Source organism: Callorhinchus milii, unplaced genomic scaffold, assembly GCF_018977255.1.
Source record: "Callorhinchus milii isolate IMCB2004 unplaced genomic scaffold, IMCB_Cmil_1.0 Scaffold19, whole genome shotgun sequence".
Classification (NCBI taxonomy): Eukaryota; Metazoa; Chordata; class Chondrichthyes; order Chimaeriformes; family Callorhinchidae; genus Callorhinchus; species Callorhinchus milii.
Genome location: NW_024704760.1, coordinates 786,990 through 806,647, shown reverse-complemented (window position 1 = coordinate 806,647; position 19,658 = coordinate 786,990). Strand labels below are relative to the sequence as shown.

General features: G+C 42.7%; 1 protein-coding gene across 1 annotated transcript; it reads right to left on the bottom strand.

Annotated features, from left to right (window-relative positions):
• Positions 1-244: 244 nt before the first annotated feature.
• Positions 245-18,027, bottom strand: alx3 (ALX homeobox 3). The gene is made up of 4 exons (XM_042342236.1): positions 17,646-18,027; positions 4,845-5,143; positions 3,829-3,957; positions 245-797 (listed from the first exon to the last, which is right to left on the bottom strand). Exons 1-4 carry the CDS (start codon positions 18,025-18,027, stop codon positions 480-482), a joined length of 1,128 nt encoding a protein of 375 aa, XP_042198170.1. The 3' UTR covers positions 245-479.
• Positions 18,028-19,658: the final 1,631 nt, after the last annotated feature.

Genomic DNA, 19,658 nt, shown 5'->3' with positions numbered 1-19,658 from the left:
CGGAGCCTGGTGTAATGGACTGAAGCACTGACATCGCAGCACAGGAGAGAGGTGATGGAGGAGGCGTGATTGACTGGAGAGACAATGACATGACCGGAGAGTTGTGCTTGGAGCACTGGGGAGACGGAGGAAGGACTTAGCAAGAGAACATTCCGGTCGATCTCCCGTCCACAGGTGAAACCGACGACACAGTTTCGATCGCCTCGGCAGTTTCACACCAACACGAACGATTTGAGCCAGAGGGGAAGGTAATTTTTTTTTATTTTTATATATATATATAAGAGTTTAAGAATTCGCGTGAATATTTTTCCCAGAAGAAAAAAGAAAACGCAATCCTCGTAACTTGAAAGTCGTCAGGTCAGGGTGGAAATCAAGCTTTTTTTTGGTGGGTGGGAGGAGAGGAGGGAGGAGTGGGGGAGAGGGAGATATAAAAGGATCTTTAGTTGAGAAGAAAGTAACTGTGTCCAGAGGTTCAGTCGTTAGGTCCATGAGACGAGGGCCAAAGGTTCTTTGGGTTTGACTCGAAGTGCGACGAGGCTGGAGGTTTTGTAGTCACACTCTGGAACCGGCTCGAAGCCGTGATTGGAGAGCGAGCTGGGGAAGCCGTGCAGGGAGTACAGGCTCTTGAGGCCGCTGTGGTGAGTGGGCGATCCCGAGATTCCCATGAAGCCGCTGACGTTCCCGTGGGAATGGGAGTACGGAGTCATGCAGGAGGAGGCGATGGAATCGTGGGACAGGATGCAGGAGGTGGCTGGGGAACTGCTCGTCCCACCGGCTGTCCAGAGGTTGTTGTGGATCTGAAATGGTATAATAGACAGGTGTTTGATTAATGGCTCACATCTCCCTCTCTCTCTCTCTCTCTCTCTCTCTCGCTCACCAATGGTCCACCCTCCTATGGTTCTACAGACCAGGTTACCCCATTGCTCTCATATGACAAAGTGCGAGGACAGGGTATTCGACTGCAAAGGCTGGGGGAGGGGAAGCGCATTACTATCGAGATTCTTTCCTCGCCCAACCTACACTGCACACAGTCCCTACACCTGACAGCCTAAGCAATCTGCCCCGCGTGGAGGGTGTTGTATAAATGCAAGTTGTTGTTGTTGTGGCCATCGTGGTACATCCGGTGAAATGCTCCCGATGTGTGAGGCACCGTATCAAATGCAAGGAATGATTATTTTAATGTCTACAACGCATGAATGAACCTTCCAGCAGGGGATGGGTTAACTGGAGTGGGATCAGGAGCAGGGAACTCAGCCTCATTTCTCCCTCCCTCCCTCCCTCCCTCCCAGACCCAGGGGAAAAATAGCCAATGTAGTCACTAATCCAGTTCTTCAGACCTGCTCATAGCTGCGAAACGCAGCCGAAGGAGCTTTATCTGTTCCTGGCGTAAACACAGAAGCCTCGCTTAAAGCATGAGCAATTCTTGTGGTGTTGTTCCCATTATCCTAATCTTGCGGACAGCTGACACGCTGGCCCACAGCTCTGTTTTAGCACAATGTCATATATTTGGCCGTCGGTGAATAAAAAACAAAATTCTTTCTCCCCTCTTGCTCTCACTGTAAAAACATTCAGCTGCAGCACCGTCTCACACAGCGGTGAATTCACTAAACATTGGCTGGTGGAAACAGCGGGCAGATAATGAATGGCAGACCCGAATGGCTCCCTCCGTTCTCCTGTTTTAACTGATAATGCAGTCAGTCCTGTAGTGTCAACAGTCAGCGAGCGATCACACGTTGAGAGTTAATAATAATAATAACCCTTGCCTTTGATATCGGGCCTTATCACATCTTCGAGACATCTCAAAGCTCTTCACAGAATATACCATAAAGTGTAGTGACTGTATATTTTGTGAGCGAAACGTGGCAGCCAATTGTGCACAGCAGCGTCTCCACAAACAACCGCGGATTGAAGTGACCAATTTATTATTATTATTTTTTAAAAATTCTTATTAAAAATGCATCGGCATTTATCCATAAGGTCACAGTTGCCGTACGCGACAGCTCATGTGAGGAACACGTAGAGTAGACAGTCGGTTTCGCAGTTGCCTAACGTTAAGAGTTAACTTGGCATTTGACTCAAGTTGAAAGGAACGTTTGCTTTGTAGGAAAGAATAAAACAAGCATAAGTTAAGCCCTTGTAACCATGGCTCCCGGGGAGAATGCCTATTATTTATTTCCACACTTGAGTCATTTAAAATAACATTGTTTATCTTTATGGATGGGCAGAATTCAGGCGGGGAAAGTGAGAGAAAACGATAAAGAGAGCTTGCATATTTACGGAAAACTTGCAGCAAATTGGCTGTCACGTTAGCCTATGAAATACGGAGTCACTAGACTTCACAGTATATTCTGTGAAACGCTTTCATGTCATCCTGACATGAAAGGAGATACATCTAATGGCAAGGATTATTATTAATAAATTATCATTATTGTGGCACTTTAACCTTCAGATATTGAGTGACGAACTGAGCTGCAACAGGCTTGAGTCATAAAATTGTCTGCTTCCCCAAGCTTGTGCTTGGCAAGAACGTCCAGCAGGAGGGAAGTGGGGCGGTGGGGGCGGAAGTAATAAATATTTATTTGCAGAATTTTAAAAAATGCGCCTGAGTATGTTCTCTCTTTCATTTTCTCACCAGACGGAACGCACAAATAATTCTTTGAATACAGGCGACGCCTACATTTTTTTAAAGATGGTCTGAAACAGCCTGTAAATAAATAGGGTTATAATCATAAATAATATATAATAATCCTTGCAGTTGATGTAGCGGCTCGTGTCTTCGAGACGTCCCAAAGCGCTTCACAGGATATACCGCAAAGTGAGTTGATTGTATATTTTGTGGGCGAAACAGTCGTGGATTAAGTGACCAAATCATAACAACAACAACTTGCATTTATTTTTATAGCGCCCTCCGCACCAGGCAGCGGCACAAATAGTTTTGTTAACTGAACACAGCTATTGATTGTGTCTTTGCACGACACAGAAGGGAACTGATTATTTGTGATGTGTAAGCTCTGTGTAAACGCTGTGTGGAGAGGGAACGCAGGTGCCCTTAATTATGTAATCAGAAACCAAGGGAAATAATTGATTGTTAATTGTTTAATTCAAGACACCTGCAATTCCCTTTTGCCCAAACATTCGTACGCAATTTGCGGGCGGAGCGTTTACATACGGAGCATATTAGATCCCAACATCGTGGAGTCCTGTAGCGCAATGTTTGGAGCGCTCATCTCGCAAGCGAGAGGACCTGGGTTCGATTAACGGGCATAGCGAACAGTTTCCTTACTCCACACGCCTCGGTTTACCTAACCCTAACCCTAATTGGCATTTCGTAGGAAACTCCGCTTTTCCGGAGATAATAATCTTTCAAAAAATATATAATAATAATCGATCACTCAATCTACGGCTGTTTGTGGGGCGCTGTTGTGCGCAATTGGCTGCTGTGTTTCGCCCGTAAACTATACAGTCAATTCACTTTACAGAATATTCTGTGAAGCGTTTTGAGACGTCTCGAAGAACTGATCAGGTGCTGTATCAAATGCAAGGATCATTGTTATTGTAATTAATAGAGTGACTGGCCATAGTTTGTGGTAAAGGTAGTAGTTAGCCCATTCCGCCCCCTCGCCCCCCCCCCCCACCCCACCGGAAGGAATTGATAAAGTTATTCATGACAAATGTGAAAATATTGTTCTATTTTTCTCTTTTAACAAGAAAGCAAGTTCCATGGATAAAGTGAGAGAGATTTCACCCGACTGACTGACTGACCAGAGGTAGACAAGGGGGGGCAGCAACAACACAAGGAGAGAAACTCCGTGGTTAAGGAGAGGTTACCTGGGGGTGAGTCTCTGTTCTGGGTAAGATGGAGATGTCGTAGGTGGCCGCAAAGTGGTTCCTGACTTCATGAAGTTTGCCGTAGCGTTCCCGCTTCCTCCACTTGGCTCTTCTGTTTTGAAACCAAACCTAGAGAGGCAAACAGCAGGTTACAATAGCCCTGAGCGTGAGGGGCAAGGATCCGAGGCCCCCATTTCACCCCCAGGACCCGGGCACCAACAGTACAGAAATCGTACCCTGCACTGGTCCGAAGGGACGGAATTCAACAACAACAACTTGCATTTACTCAGCGCCCCTCACTCAGGGTAGCGTCCCAGAGCGCCTGGCAATGGCGGAGCACGACACTGAGGGGGTGGGGGGAGGGGGGAGGTGACTGGGCACGGTCATAGGCAAACCGGTTTCTATAGGGAGCGAGCGTCCCAAACTATACTTTTTAACAAGAAAGTGGATTTGGAGAGGACCATAAACAGACACCGACTGATCAGTTGTGTCAGCTCAGCGTCGGGCTCCAAATTCCTCCCGGCCTCAGCCCGGGCGACCGTTTTATCTTTCGATTCTTGAAACGGCGCAGAATGAGAATACGATCCCACGCGTTTGCTAACGGTCGCTTTCGCATCGGGAGGACGTCTCAAAGCGCTTCGCAGGATTTACGGTGATGGTGGCAGATTCTTCAATCGGAGCCTTAATCCGGGGGCAGGATTTCAAAAGAAGAAAGAGCTTTTCGAATTACTATTATTATTATTATTACTAACAGCAATGATAATCCTTGCAGTTGATTTCGCGCCTCGTCCCGTCACTGAGTCGCCTCAAAGCGCTTCACGAGGATGCCCTGCGAAGTGGAGTGACTGTGTATTTTCCAGGCGAAAATTAAGGCTTTGAACTTTACCTAATCTGTAAGACTTTTGAGTTTTCCCACAATTCGGAGCGAGCGTTTCTTAGGGAGGCAAAATGGCCGCTGAGTTTTATTTTGGGGGGTGGGGGGGGGGGGGAGAATAAACCTTCCCCTGCGAGCTTACCTGCACTCGGGCCTCGGTCAGCTCTGTACGCAGAGCCAGCTGTTCGCGAGCGTACACGTCGGGGTAGTGAGTTTTCTGGAAGACTTTCTCCAGCTCCTCCAGCTGGTAGCTGGTGAACGTGGTCCTGTTCCTCCTCTTCTTGTTCTTGTTGCTGTTGTCGCCCTCCATGGGCTCGCTCAGGATCTCACCGCCCACCACCACACTCTCCTTCATCTTCCCACAGCTGTCCCTGTCCAGCGCTTCCCTGCAATCTGCCGGCATCAGCTGGTAGTCGTGGCTTTTGGAAATCTTAGCGTTTACTGGTCGGGGGGGGGAAGGGGAAGGGGGGGAAATGAGGATAATAATAAACAAAAATTCCTTGCATTCGATACAGCGCCTCGAAGCGCTTCACAAGATATACTGTAAAGCGTACTGACTGTATATTTTGTGGGCGAAGCGTACAATCACTACACTTCACAGTATATTCTGTGAAGGACGAGGCAGAGAAGGAACAGACTGCGCAAGTAACTGTTTATAAGCGCTCTGAGACGCTACTGTGCGCGAAGGGCGCTTTTGTAAATGCAAGTTGTTGTTGTTGTTTGTCATTGTACGCAGCAACCATTAATAATAATAATTCTTGCATTTTGATACAGCGCCTTATCACACTGGGACCGTGTTTACCGGTAAATACTTGTTGGTGTTATATGGGGACTGATACTCTCTTCCCGTGGAGCTCGGGGTAACCAGGTTGGTCAGTTATCAGCTGCTGTTTGGCTGCAACTGATGATAATAACCCTTAATAATCCCTACATTTGATACAGACCTCATCACGTCTTTGAGACGTCTCAAAGCGCTTCACAGAATACACTGCAAAGTGAATTGACTGTATATTTTTTCCGTGTGTTGACTCAAGTCATATCAAGTAACCTTTGGGTGCAGATGTGTCTCATTCTCCCACAGAAATGGGTTGATGCGAGATTAAGCAATTAAAATCAGGCACATGGCTTTGATTGTGGTGTCTTGTCACAAGTATCTGAGCTCAATAACACAAAGGAGAGGAGAAGCCACGTTGTAAATGCTCTGCTGTTAACTGTTCTATAATAATAATAATCTTTGCATTTGGTATAGAGCCTCATCGCATCTTCGAGACGTCTCAAAGCACTTCACAGGATAATAATAATAATAATAATAATAATAATCCTGGCATTTGATACAGTGCTTTTCACGTCGGGAGGACGACCCAAAGCGCTTCACAGAACACACTGTAAAGTGAATTGACCGTATATTTTGTGGGCGAAACGCGGCAGCCAATTCTTATTTAATTTTATTTGTTTAAATTTAGTTCTCTGCATTAAGATTTGTTCCTCTTGCAAAAAAAAAACCCCACATAATAAAGTTTATATTTTTCAAAGAAAATATTAAGAGTACAAAAGGAACATTGCTCTCCTCCACGAGACACGATTTTTACTGTTGATTTTTTTTCGTTTAAAGATATAGGATTCGAGTGTTAAAAGTTGTTAAAAGTATTCGTAAAGTTTTTTTTTAACTCTGCAAAATGGGAAATTCGTTTCGATATGTTTTTTCCCTAATACAGAAAGTGTTAACAAGAAGCAGAAAAGAGGGAGAAACTGAAGCCAACCAGAATTCAATGTATTATTTTTAATACTATTTTATACAGTTTTTAAAACTATTTTAATACTATTTTATACAGTTTTATTAATATTATTTGTAATACTATTTTATACAGTTTTATTAACATTATTTGTAATACTATTTTATACAGTTTTTAATACTATTTTAAATACTATTTTGTACAATTTTTACGACTATTTTTATACTACTATATATAAAATGAGCATTAAAAATCCCACTCACATAACTTACTAATGTAAGTTACAAACTTGGGTTATGGTAAATATAAAACAAATTATAAAAGGGAGGAATAATCTTATAAATCTCTTATTTGTTTAAATAAATTAAATAAAAATTTGCAGTCACTCCTTCAGTTACAGAGGTATTTCCCCCTCTCTCTCTCTCTCTCTCTGGGAAGCGAAGCCAGGTTTATATTATTTTTATAAAAGGAAGGAATAATCTTATAAATCTCTTATTTTTCATAAAAAAATAAATGTAAATTCCCAGGCATTCATTCCCTCAGATGCAGAGGTATTCTCTCTCTGTTTGAAACTAAGCCAGGGTTTTGCAGAGCAGGTGAAGTGGGACAGAACTAAAACCACAACGTTTCTGACAAGAAAGGTTAAAAAAAAAATTTTGGACAAGTTTATATATAAAAGTACCGACAAGTTTCCTAAATTCCATGTCAGGGAGAGAGGGAGAGAGGGAGAGGGGGAGAGAGACAAAAAATGCCGTTAATCTCCAATAAATTATTATTATTATTATTAATCCAATGTTTTATTTGATGTGATCTCCCGACTATATATATAAAAAAAAACCCGTTCCGTTTAAAAATATTGACACGAGTTCCATTTATTTTATGGATTCTGAAACCAAATCCCAAAGGCAAATAAACTTTTATCCTTTAACCTGAAACTTTTTTTTAAAAAAAAGAGAGAAGAAGGAAATGCTTAGATATTGGAGAGATCACAGAGTGGTCAACTGGATCTTATATATATATATTATATTATATTAAATATAAAATATATACACAATCTATATTTATATGCAATATATATACTAACTCCCTCTCTCTTTATATATATATATATATTGTGTGTATATATATTTATAGAGAGAGAGAGAGAGACAGTCGTGTAGGAGGAGATTAGGGAATGTTATTAGAGGATTTCAGGGGATATTTTAGGTTCAGTGTCGGCGACGCATCGAAAACTCCCATTTGGCGAATTCGGTGTTGTGGGAAAGAAGGGAATGAATGTGACTTTTACTGCGATGGGAATGTGGTGTTGAAGCTCTCAGTCCCACACCCCCCGAGACCCGGAGCCGCTGCCGCCCATCCGCACTCCCCTCTGTACCGCAATGTCACTCTCCGCCACAAACCCCGAATTCAGATCGTTTTTACACATCTATTTACATAAGTTTCTCAGTCAAAAATCGGGGCGTTTCACTTGGCGCTCTGACCTCCCTCAGGGGGTTAAACCCACCTGAACCCCCGGGAAACCATGGCTTTAACTGTACAGTAACGTGTAGTTATGTGTATTCGCCGAACAGCCGAAAAGTTAATAATAATAATGGGTTTTCTGTAGAGAACTCTGTGGAGTCCAAACCTCCGTCTCTGATTGATTTCAGTGTAAAACCACATACAGTATATACAGTGTTGAGCGCATAGTCATTGGCACTCACTCTATTACCCCAAACAACACCCAAATATCATCATTTCCTTAAGACTTATTAGATATCCTAACGGTGTCGCGACGTTTTCGTCGATTCTGTATATTATTTGTTCCACTCCCGGAACTCAAAGGCCATTGGGGTTTTACTTCAAATAACGAATTGAAGATATTTTGAAGTTTCAGAACCTTAGGGGTCGGATATTATTAAATATAATAATAATATAACGTATAAAAACAAACGAACGACGTTACAATTGTAATCTAAGCGTTAGTTTAAGACGGGACAGGTTCAGGTGCCGGTGATTTCCATGTGGTGGTAGTTTTGGGGTAGAAACGCGCGAACCTCATTATTTGTATCCAGAACCGATGTTGGAATAAAGTCTGTTATAGCCGCGGGTTTCGGGCTATTTTATTTCGAAGATATATAGATATTTCGAACTATAAGAACACTGCATTAATACAATAATTTAACTAACAATTACATTGGGACCAATATATTGATTATATATATATAAATATTATGGGCGTATTGTAAATATATTACAATATCCTAATCGATATTTAAATATATGGGATTCAATGTAACTGATAGTAAATGTTATGTTTTCCCCCTTATTGATGGTGAAAGTGAGCTGTTGTCATTGTGATAAAGCAGCAATATTTGTGATTTTGTGCTGATGGCTTTTGTGGGAAAAAGAGTTTACTGTCTGATTGTAAAACCATTTCGCCTCTCTTTCTATTATTATTATTTCTATCTCTCTTTCTCTTTCTCTCTCTCTCTCTCTCTTTCTCTCTCTGACTCTCACTAAATCTACCGCAGAGTTCCTTCCCTGTAACCATTACCATTTGCTGTTCTTTTTTCGTTCAAAAAAAAATACGAATAGAGTTTTGCATCAAAACTGTCTCTCAACACAACCAGTGATAACTCTGGAACCAGAGCCACTGGTTCTGACCCGGAATCCGCGCTCTGCCTCTGGGTTTCTATGTGGAAAGGGGTCGGGGGTTTATTTTTTAATGCGGATTTTAAACAACATCCCCCCCTTTCACCTGCTGTCACTTTTCCTGTAAACTTTTTTTTCAAAAGAAAAGGAAAAGGGGGAAAATAACCGTTACAATATGAGACCGGTTTATTTTAAAGTTCAGATTTGGATGTGTTTTGTGTTCATGGGCACTTTCCTCTGTCTTTTCTCTCTCTCTCTCACCACTTCTCTCTCCTCTCTTTCTCACCCTTTCTTATCCCTTCTCTCCCTCTCTCTATCCCTCTCTCTCTCTCTCTCTCTCTCTCTCACCTCAGCATTTCTCTCCCTTTGTTTCTTTGTGAAAATGTTTTCTCTCTCGTTCTGTTTTTTTTCCCGCCCCAGTTATCTACTATTCCCTTTTCTTCTCTCCCTCTCTGTCTCTAACCCTCTCTCACCCCCTTTCCTTCTCTCCCTCTCTGTCATCATTTATACCCCTCTTGATCACACAACATCACACGGCCTCAGTCACAGTTCAGTCCCCCCCCCCACCCCCAACCCATAGAAACAATTTTCAAATCAATTGATTTATTTTAATTAAAACAAATCTTAATATAAAAAGCTACGCTTTAGTTGCTCTGCAAAATGTTGAAGTGAAAAACAAATCGATCTTTACGTGTGTTTCTTTCTAGAAGCCTTATTCAACAACAATAATAATAATCATTGCATTTGATACAGCGCCTCATCGTGGCTTCGAGGCGTCTCAAAGCGCTTCTCACAGAATCAAAGTAAAGTGGATTGACGGTATACTGTGTATTTAATACGCGACATCAAACAGTTATAAACATTAACGTGGTTTAATCTTGAGAGAGGATTTACACAGAAGGTAATGGTCGACTCCAGCCTTTCACCAACGAATTAAGTCGCTTTTGCCCACATTTGAGCGTTTTTTTCCCCACAAACAAATTAATATTCTCAATTGGGGACCGGGTTTCGCCCACAAAGTAGTCAATCCATTTTACAGTGTATCCCGTAAAGCGCTTTGAGACTTCTCAACGATGCGTTTAAAAAGCCGCGACATCAAATGCGAGAATTATAATTATAATTATTATTATTATTAGGTGTTTAACACAGTCCCGGGTCAATGGAGAGATATTGGCGCTCACTTTTGCGGCCACTGAGTGGGACTGTGACATTTATTTAACTCCTGGAGTTAAATTAAATCCCATTCCTGCGCCTACAATCTGACACAAGACCGTGTACCCGTTACCCTTAACGATTAAACGCTTTAACTGGTCGTGGGTTCCATTTATCTGCAGAGGAAAGAGAGAGAGAGAGAGGGAGAGAGGGAGAGAGAAACTGACTATTATTATTAATTATAGTAATATCATTGCAATCGGTATAGCGCCTCGTTACGCCGATCAGAGGTCTCAAAACTATATTGTGGACTGTAGATTTTGTGGGCGAAACGGACTGTGTGTGTGTGAGTGAGTGAGTGATAGAGAGAAAAGAGAGACAGAGAGAGAGAAAAAAACCAAAGGGAAATATAGAAAGACTTAGCTCTGAACCCCAACATTACAGTCTCTAAGTTCTGAGCCGAACAGAACTCTTATACTGTACATAAATCCCCTACTTTAATCTGAGTCACCACAAAGTTTTATATATATATATATTTAGATATTTAGATGTATAATATATATTTGTTTGATTGTTTGTCGCGGTCTTTTCCGTTCATTTCAACTTCCATTTTTCACTAAATCAACTTTCAAATCAACGTATCTTCTTTGCTTTGAAAATAACAGTTTCAGCTCTACATTAACATGTTTATTAATAACATTTAATAGCGCATCTCTCTCTCTCTGTCTCTCTCTCTCTGTAGCGCTCAACCCTTCCCAGTTCAGCTCCTGTGTTTGTATGCGAGAGTGAGTGTGTCTGTGTGTGAATTGTGTGTATCTGTGTATGTGAGTGTGTGTCTGTGTGAGTGTGTGTCTGTGTGAGTGTGTGTCTGTGTGAGTGTGTGTCTGTGAGTGTGTGTGTGAGTGTATGAGTGTGAGTGTTTGTCTGTGTGTGTGTGTGTGAGTGTGTGTGAGTGTGTGTGAGTATTTGTCTGTGTGAGTGTTTGTCTGTGTGAGTGTGTGTCTGTGAGTGTGAGTGAGTGTGTGAGTGTGTGTGTGTGTGTGAGTGTGTGAGTGTGTGTGAGTGTGTGTGTGTGAGTGAGTGAGTGTGCGTGTGAGTGTGTGTGTGTGAGTGTGTGAGTGTTTGTCTGTGTGAGTGTGTGTGTGAGTGTGTGAGTGAGTGTGTGTGTGAGTGTGTGTGTGTATGAGTGTGTGAGTGAGTGTGTGAGTGAGTGTGTGAGTGAGTGTGTGTGAGTGTTTGTGTGTGAGTGAGTGTGTGTGTGTGTGTGTGAGTGTGTGAGTGTTTGTCTGTGTGAGTGTGTGTGTGAGTGTGTGTGAGTGTGTGAGTGAGTGTGTGTGTGAGTGTGTGTGAGTGTTTGTTTGTCTGTGTGAGTGTGAGTGTGTGTGAGTGTGTGAGTGAGTGTGTGTGTGAGTGTGTGTGAGTGTGAGTGCTTTATTCACACCCGCAATTTGCGCTGTAGTTTTACACAGAAAACCGCATCGAGAACCGCTGACACTGACGGCCACAGAGAACTCGGTGTTTCTGCCCATTTTACAGACAACGTTTGATCAGTTCCACTTGAGATCCATTCACAGCCACTGACACCTTCTTCACTACACTCTCTCTCGCGGGTCCTTAATGTTTGTTTTGTTGGGGGTCCACTCCGAGTTGTGCTGTTTGTGAACCCCTCACAGAGGACACGGCGGTAGATCCGAGTGTATTTATTTCACAGTCAGGAATTAGGATCGAGACTCCTTTCCTGTTGTACTGCAGTCGCTATTTAATTGGATTTGAGCAAAAATTCCCCAATAACTCGGAAACGGGTAAAGAAAAAGCTTTGTTTTTGTGTCCGTTTGGGTGAAAATGACGATATGTATTTGTCAGAATGTATACTATTTGCACTATTTATCCCCTTCTCTCTCTCTCTCTCACACACACACTGCGACCTTTTCGTTAACTGTGCTAAAAATGCGACCGATGCTGACATAACGAACGAATGTTAACGAAACCTCAATAATATTGTTGTCTGACCGAAAAACAACAGCAATAATAGTAATAATACCATAACTAAAAACAGCCGCATTCACTGCCTTGAAAGTCACAGCAGAAGCCAATCACAGGGATATCCATTCCGCTAAACATTTAACAACGACCACAAACACACACTTAATATTTAAAACATATTGAGAACACAATATTGATTCAGTCTTTCAACTCCCAGGACCGGGGGGGGGGCGGGGGGGAGAGGGGAAGGGGGGGGGAGAGTGGGGGGAGAGGGGAAGGGGGGGGGGGGGAGAGTGGGGGGAGAGGGGAAGGGAGAGGGGGGGGGAGAGGGGGGATCCTCCCTGAAAATTGTTTCGAAACAAAAAATACTAAAAAAATATACTTCCATCAAAAGCTTTTTATACACAAGTTGGCTAAGCACACACACATATACACACATACATACGCACATACACACACACATACATACACACACACACAGATACACACACCCATATACACATACACAGATACACACACACATACACACACACAGATACACACACCCAAATACACACACACAGATATACACACACATACACACACACAGAGATACATACACACACATATATATATACACACACACACACAGATACACACATATACCCATATACACACACACATATATATACACACACCCATATACATACATACACATATATACACATGCACACACATATACACACACACACACCCATATACACACACACTCGCGTTAATTCGGTGAAAAACTTGATCGATTCGATTCTGATCGCTTCTAATCGATTTTTACGCGAATGGGTAGGAACAATCCAGCCATTTTTTAATATCGTGTTCGTGTTTTTTTAATTAATAATAATAATAAACGGAATATTTACAATATGGCCTAAATCAGTCCAAAACTGAAAATTACTGAGGTCCTTTTTTTAAAAAAAATCAAATTACACAACTCGCTGTTTAAAATGAGCACAAGTTAAACATATACCATTACTGCACACGGAGGAGATACAGAAAGGTTCAACAGATTTGCTTAATATAATTCACATTGTGGCGACATGTGTCTGTGAATCGAAGATCGACTGTAACCAGTTTTTGGTTTGGAAACTCTTATGTGTCAGACTGAATTAGACTGAACTCAAAATCCACAGACTACTTCAAACAATCTGGAAAAGATGTGGGAAATATATCAGTATATATTGTGATATATATATATATATATATATATATATATTGATATATTTTCCACTGTATAATGTATATAATAATATTTGCATTTAATAGCGCCTTATCACATCTTCGAGATGTCTCAAAGCACTTCACGGTATACTGGAAAGTGAATTCACTGTATATTTTGTGGGTGAAATTACTATATATATAGTATATATGGTAATTTTTTTATCAGCTAATGTTTATTTAACAAAACACAGACATTGACAATTTCAAAGCCAGAGACTGAATGAAAGTCGCAATGACACTGACTGATACTTTACTACATGTGTAGGTGGGATCTGTACATGGAATTATTAGTTGGTTTTGGAGACCTAACTGAAGGATAGAGATTGGTGGGTTTCTGCGTGTGTCAGACATCCACCCGGGTGACCAAAAAAATAAGTAATAAGAATAATAATACCGTTCAGTCCGTCCAGCCTACTCCGACAGTTTATTATACGGTATAATGGCAGAACATTTAATACCATTTCAAATCGCAGATTCCAATTGGTGTACTCGTGGTGTTTACTGGTTTGTTTTTCTTTAACTCCTCATCTGATTTACTATGTGTTACAATTCCCACGAGGAGGCGGGATGCGTGGAATTCTGAGTTTGGTTTGGATACTGTTTAAGCACGGTGATGGGTCAGACACCCGCGCCCGGCTGACCAAAAACAAAATGGGTTTCCATTAGATTTGGGAGGAGGAAGAAAACAAACAAAAAAATGAACGCGAAGGAAAATGTCTGGGCCCCAGAACAGACTGAACCAGTTAACACGAGAGCCTGTGAAACCTACTTTCGTTCCACCATTAAAGAGCCACTGGTGTGAATGGCAAACACATCCTATGGAGTGGGAATGCAGGAATTATCGCCATTCCATTCTGCTGTTAAATACATGTAGAGGCCACAGTACTGTGGTATTGTTTATGGGTGTCTGCTTGGTTCAGTCAGTAGCACTCTCGCCTCCTGGGTCAGAAGGTTGTCGGTTCAATTCTCACATCATTGGGGACTTGAGCTCCCAGACTGGGCTGACATTCCCCGAGTGTGGGAGTTGCTGCCTTAAGGGTGAGAAGATTAAACCAAGGTCCCATCTGCCTGTTCTTCAGGTGGGACTTCAGTTGAGGCTGTTGATAAAGAGAAAGGGAGTGTGGTGTCTGGACTGACAATCCTCCAGATGAATTAATTGGTCATTCTCCTCACACATGCGGAGTTTCCCTAAAAATGCACAGTCACTACACTGACAGCTAGTAGGTGTGTGAGACACTGGAATGTTCCATTCAGAGAGATGGAGGGGTACCTGCCCTTGTTCATCTGCTCCTGTCCTTCTCTACACAGGTTGAACCCCTCAGTCTACAGTCCAGCCTCCCCTCAACTCCAACTACCAAACCATTTCACTCCACCCACAAGAGCCAAACGTTATAACTATTCTTCGTGAGAAACCTACATATCTGTAAGTCATTATTCATTGTCATTTACTGTATATATGGGATTGTGGCGTCGTGTAGCGTATAGGTTAGAGCACTCGCCTCGCAAGCGAGAGGGCCCGGGTTTGATTCCTGAGCATGGCGAAACCTTAGGCCAGTTTCCTTACTCCGCACGCCTCTGTTTACCCAGCAGTAAATAGGAACCTGGTTGTTAGTCGACTGTCGGAATGGTTTTCCCGAGGTAATATTCCCTCAAGAAATTTATAATTCGGTCACTCAATCCACGGCTGTTTATAGGGCACTGCTCTGCGCAATTGCTGCCACATTGCGCCCACAGTTTATACAAAGCAAGGATTATTATTGTGTGTGTGTGTGTGTGTGTGTATATAAAATAATATAAACCCGGAAGCTAACATTTGCAATTCTATGGGGAAGAGGTTAAAGCAACAGAGGAGTTTCTCGTGGTTTTTTTTGACACAAGCTGAAGAGAATATGTGCAATAAAAATCTTTACTGTCAGGAAAGCCTTTGGTTATAAACACCTCTGTACCTCGTGTAGGTAACCACAAACAGCAAGCATTCATGCGATTGGGATTCTGATTGTATTTCCAGAAGGGATACCTTTAACCATCAAGACTGATTAAAGAGAACCCCCCACACCACCCACAGAAAATAACTCCCCAACTATATCTGCAGTGTTGTCTCATGGTTGGGGAAGGTCGACAGCAGATTAATATCTGATACAGAGTATATTCCCCTTAAAAATATCCTGTGAAGCGCTTTGAGACGTCTCGAAGACACGATAAGGCACTATGTCAAACGCAAGGATTATTATATTCCTCTGACAAGAAGAGATTTCTAATCCGAGAAAACTGAAGAAGACTTTCCCCCTTTTTTTTTCCAGAAACATTACAAAACAAAGAGGTAAAAATCACATGTTTTTTTCACGGTTTTATCAAAATAAATAACTAAACAATCCTTGGCATTTGATCCCATTTCACGTCCGCAGGTTGTCTCAAAGCTTGATAGGGTTTTACTGTAAAGTATAGTGACTATGTTTTGTCAGGGAAATGGTATATACTGTACCAGCGGTCCTTTTTGCTGCAAAATATTCCCAATCGGTGGGTGTGTTTTATTCCGTTTACAATATTAATAATAATATTTCTTGCTTTTGACACAGCGCCTGATCACGTCTTCGAGACGTCTCAAAGCGCTTCACAGGATACACTGTAAAGTGAATTGACTGTATATTTTGTGGGCGAAAAAACATTACTTTACAAAAACTAATGATATATTGTACTCTCACACGTTAGAAAATATAATTGATTGACAGTATTTGAAATTAACACAAATTAATTATTCTTTATTAGTGAACAGACAATTTTTAAAAATTAGAACAATTTAGATTTATTCCGTGGAGTCCACAACCTTTGTATTTCAGTAAAGAACTTAAACAGATCTATAATTTAGGCCGAAGGTATATGATTTTAGAATGTTATATTTCATGTTTTCATTTAATTTTTGTCTCAAATTTATATATATATATTATATAATTATAGTATATAAATTTGATATAACTGGCATATATATTGTATAATTATACACACACATATATAATTGAGACAAAAAATTAATCAGGGAAAGCTGATGTGTTCTTGTGGGTAAATTTTAAACAAATTGCAATTTAATTCAAGAGAATGATTTTCATTTAAAAAAAGAATGTCTTAATCGGGTATAAGAAACTTTTGAAAATAAATTGTGTGGAGGTGGAGGGAGTATTATTATCCGAGTAATCTCGCGGGTATTTAAAAACATTTCTAATACTCTATTTGATGGAACATTTTACCTGTGACAAACATAGGCATTTTTACTTTAAATAAAGGTAAATGTAATTAATTGGTGAAGAGAGAGAGAGAGAGAGACAGAGAAAGAGAATGTGTTTGTTCTTCATACGAAACATTAAGACCGACTGAACAACGACAGAAATGTTATAAACGAAGTTTGGGTGAGATACAGGCGATTTGGGGGCAAACAGAAATTATATATATATATGTATGTGTATATATATATAGAAATGTGTGTATTTATTGTGTGTGTATATACATATACAATATACACATATATATACACATATATACACAATACTCAGTATTCCGAATACAAAGGAAATCTCTTTAACTTTACGTTTACACAGAACGCACTTTTAATGACAACAATAATACATTATTATCATTAATAGTATTTAATTTAAAAAAAGACGCGCCGCGCGGAACACGACACAAACCCGCGACCCCCGGGGGGCGAGACAGCAAATAACACATCAAACCGCCGAGGGTTTGGGTTCATAGTCAACACTAAGTCACCGACATTCATTGGGGCCAAAAAAAGAGGGGCAACTGGTAGAGAGAGAGACAGACAGACAGATAGAGATAGAGAGACAGAGAGACAGAGAGAGACAGAGAGAGATAGACAGAGAGACAGACAGAGATAGAGAGAGACAGACAGAGATAGAGAGAGACAGACAGAGATAGAGAGAGACAGAGAGAGACAGACAGACAGATAGAGATAGAGAGACAGAGAGACAGAGAGAGACAGAGAGAGATAGACAGAGAGACAGACAGAGATAGAGAGAGACAGACAGAGAGACACAGAGAGACAGAGACAGACAGAGAGACACAGAGAGACAGAGACACAGACACAGAGAGACGGAGACAGACAGAGAGACAGAGAGACACAGACAGAGAGAGACAGACAGAGAGAGACAGAGTCACAGACAGAGAGACTCACTCACCCACTGTGTTGTCGCGGAAGCCCCTCAGAGTCCCGCTCAGGGCGGGTGGAGGCGGAGGCGGAGGCGGCGGCGGAGGGGGCGGCGGGGGGGGGTCGGGGGGGTCCGGGTACTTGTGCGGGTGATGGGGCACTGGGGGTCTTGACTGACCGTTGGAGTACAGGTAATCGCACGGGAGCTCCGGGGTCCGCCCCGACCCCGCGCTGTAACAGCCGCCCCCCCCGGGGGGGAACTTGTCCCCGGGGTAGAACCCCAGTGTGTGCGGCTCCCGCTCCCCCCGGGGTTGGCTCGGGGGCACTCGGACCCTCCCGTGGGGCAAAGCACAGCACGGCAGACAGGTCCGGGTCTCCACCGCCGGCTCCCCGGGGGGCTGCTGGTGCTTCATTACCCCCTCTCCCCCCTCCCTCTCCCTCTCTCTCCTTCCCTCCGTCACTCTCTCCCTCCCTCTCTCCTTCCCTCCGTCACTCACTCACTCCCTCTCCCTCTCTCTCCTTCCCTCCGTCACTCACTCACTCCCTCTCCCTCTCTCTCCTTCCCTCCGTCACTCACTCCCTCTCTCTCCTTCCCTCCGTCACTCACTCCCTCTCTCTCCTTCCCTCCTTCACTCACTCCCTCTCTCTCCTTCCCTCCGTCACTCTCTCTCCCTCCCTCTCTCCTTCCCTCCTTCCCTCACTCCCTCTCTCTCCTTCCCTCCGTCACTCTCTCACTCTCACTCCCTTCCCTCTCGCAGTTGTCCTCCCAATCTCCCCCCAACTGCAGTGAGATGGAGTTAAGATGGAAAGAATAACCCTGATCTCTCTCTCTCTTCCCTCCCTCCCCCTCTCTCTCTACCTGCCTTCCGTCACTCACTCAACTCACTCCCTCCCTCCCTCCCTCCTCCCCCAATCCCCTCTCAACCTGCAATGAGATAGAGTTGAGATGGAGAGAATGACTCTGATCTCTCCCTCTGTCCCTCTCTCTCTATCTTTATCTCTCCAACTGCAATGGTTGGGTTGAGATGGAGCGGAGTTTCAGACACAGAGAGAGAGAGAACAGTAGGAGATTAGTGACATAATTCACCAAAAATCCAATCACGTGAAATGTACGCCCCCCCCCCACCCCCCACTCCCCCCCACCCATTGATTAACCCTTCCCTCCCACCCCCTGTGATATCTTCACGTTGGCTTCTGATAATTGGCAACACAGGAAAGAGACGATATGTTTTATTTAACGAGACTTCAAGCAGCATCTTTGTCTGTCTTGAATGATAGGTGACCCCTCAAAGCTCCCACACACATAGTGACATCGGAACAGGAGGAGGCCATCCAGCCCCTCGAGCCTGTTCCCTCCCCTTGTAGTCTTGTTGTCGTTGTTGTTCCACCATTTTATAAGATCATGGCTGTTCTGTACCTCAACTCCAATTGCGCGTCCTTGACCCATATCCCGCGATACCCTGACCTAACAAACATCAACTATCAGGGTGGATTCTTTCAAACGTAAATCAGATAGTTTTCTGCTCGGAAATAAGCTTTCTGCTCGACTCTCTTCCCCCTTCTCGCTCCCTCCCCTCCCCTGACCATTTCCCCCCTGCTCGGGTCATGACCCAACTGTGCAGCGCCTTGGGACGTCCTCCTGACGTGAAAGGCGCTTTATAAATGGAATCTTGTTGTTGTTGTTGTTGTGGGGATAGAGTATGTAGTTTGGGACACGACATGTCAAGCCAGGATGGTGGAAGGCAAACTGGATGGACCTTGGTCTTCTTTCACCCTATAGCCAGTTCTTACGTAAGGCTGTATAATCCGGGCAAAGTGACTTTATACATTAAAATCCTTTTGCAAAACCTTGAGGAGACTTTAATTGTTATAATAATAATAATAATGATCCTTGCATTTGATATAGTGCCTTATCACACCTCAAAGTGCTTCATAGAATATCCTGTAAAGTGACTTGACTGTATATTTTGTGGGCAAAAAGCTAAGACTGAGTTTTATTAAACGCAACACATTTTACATTTTGATGCAAACTTCTTTTACAATG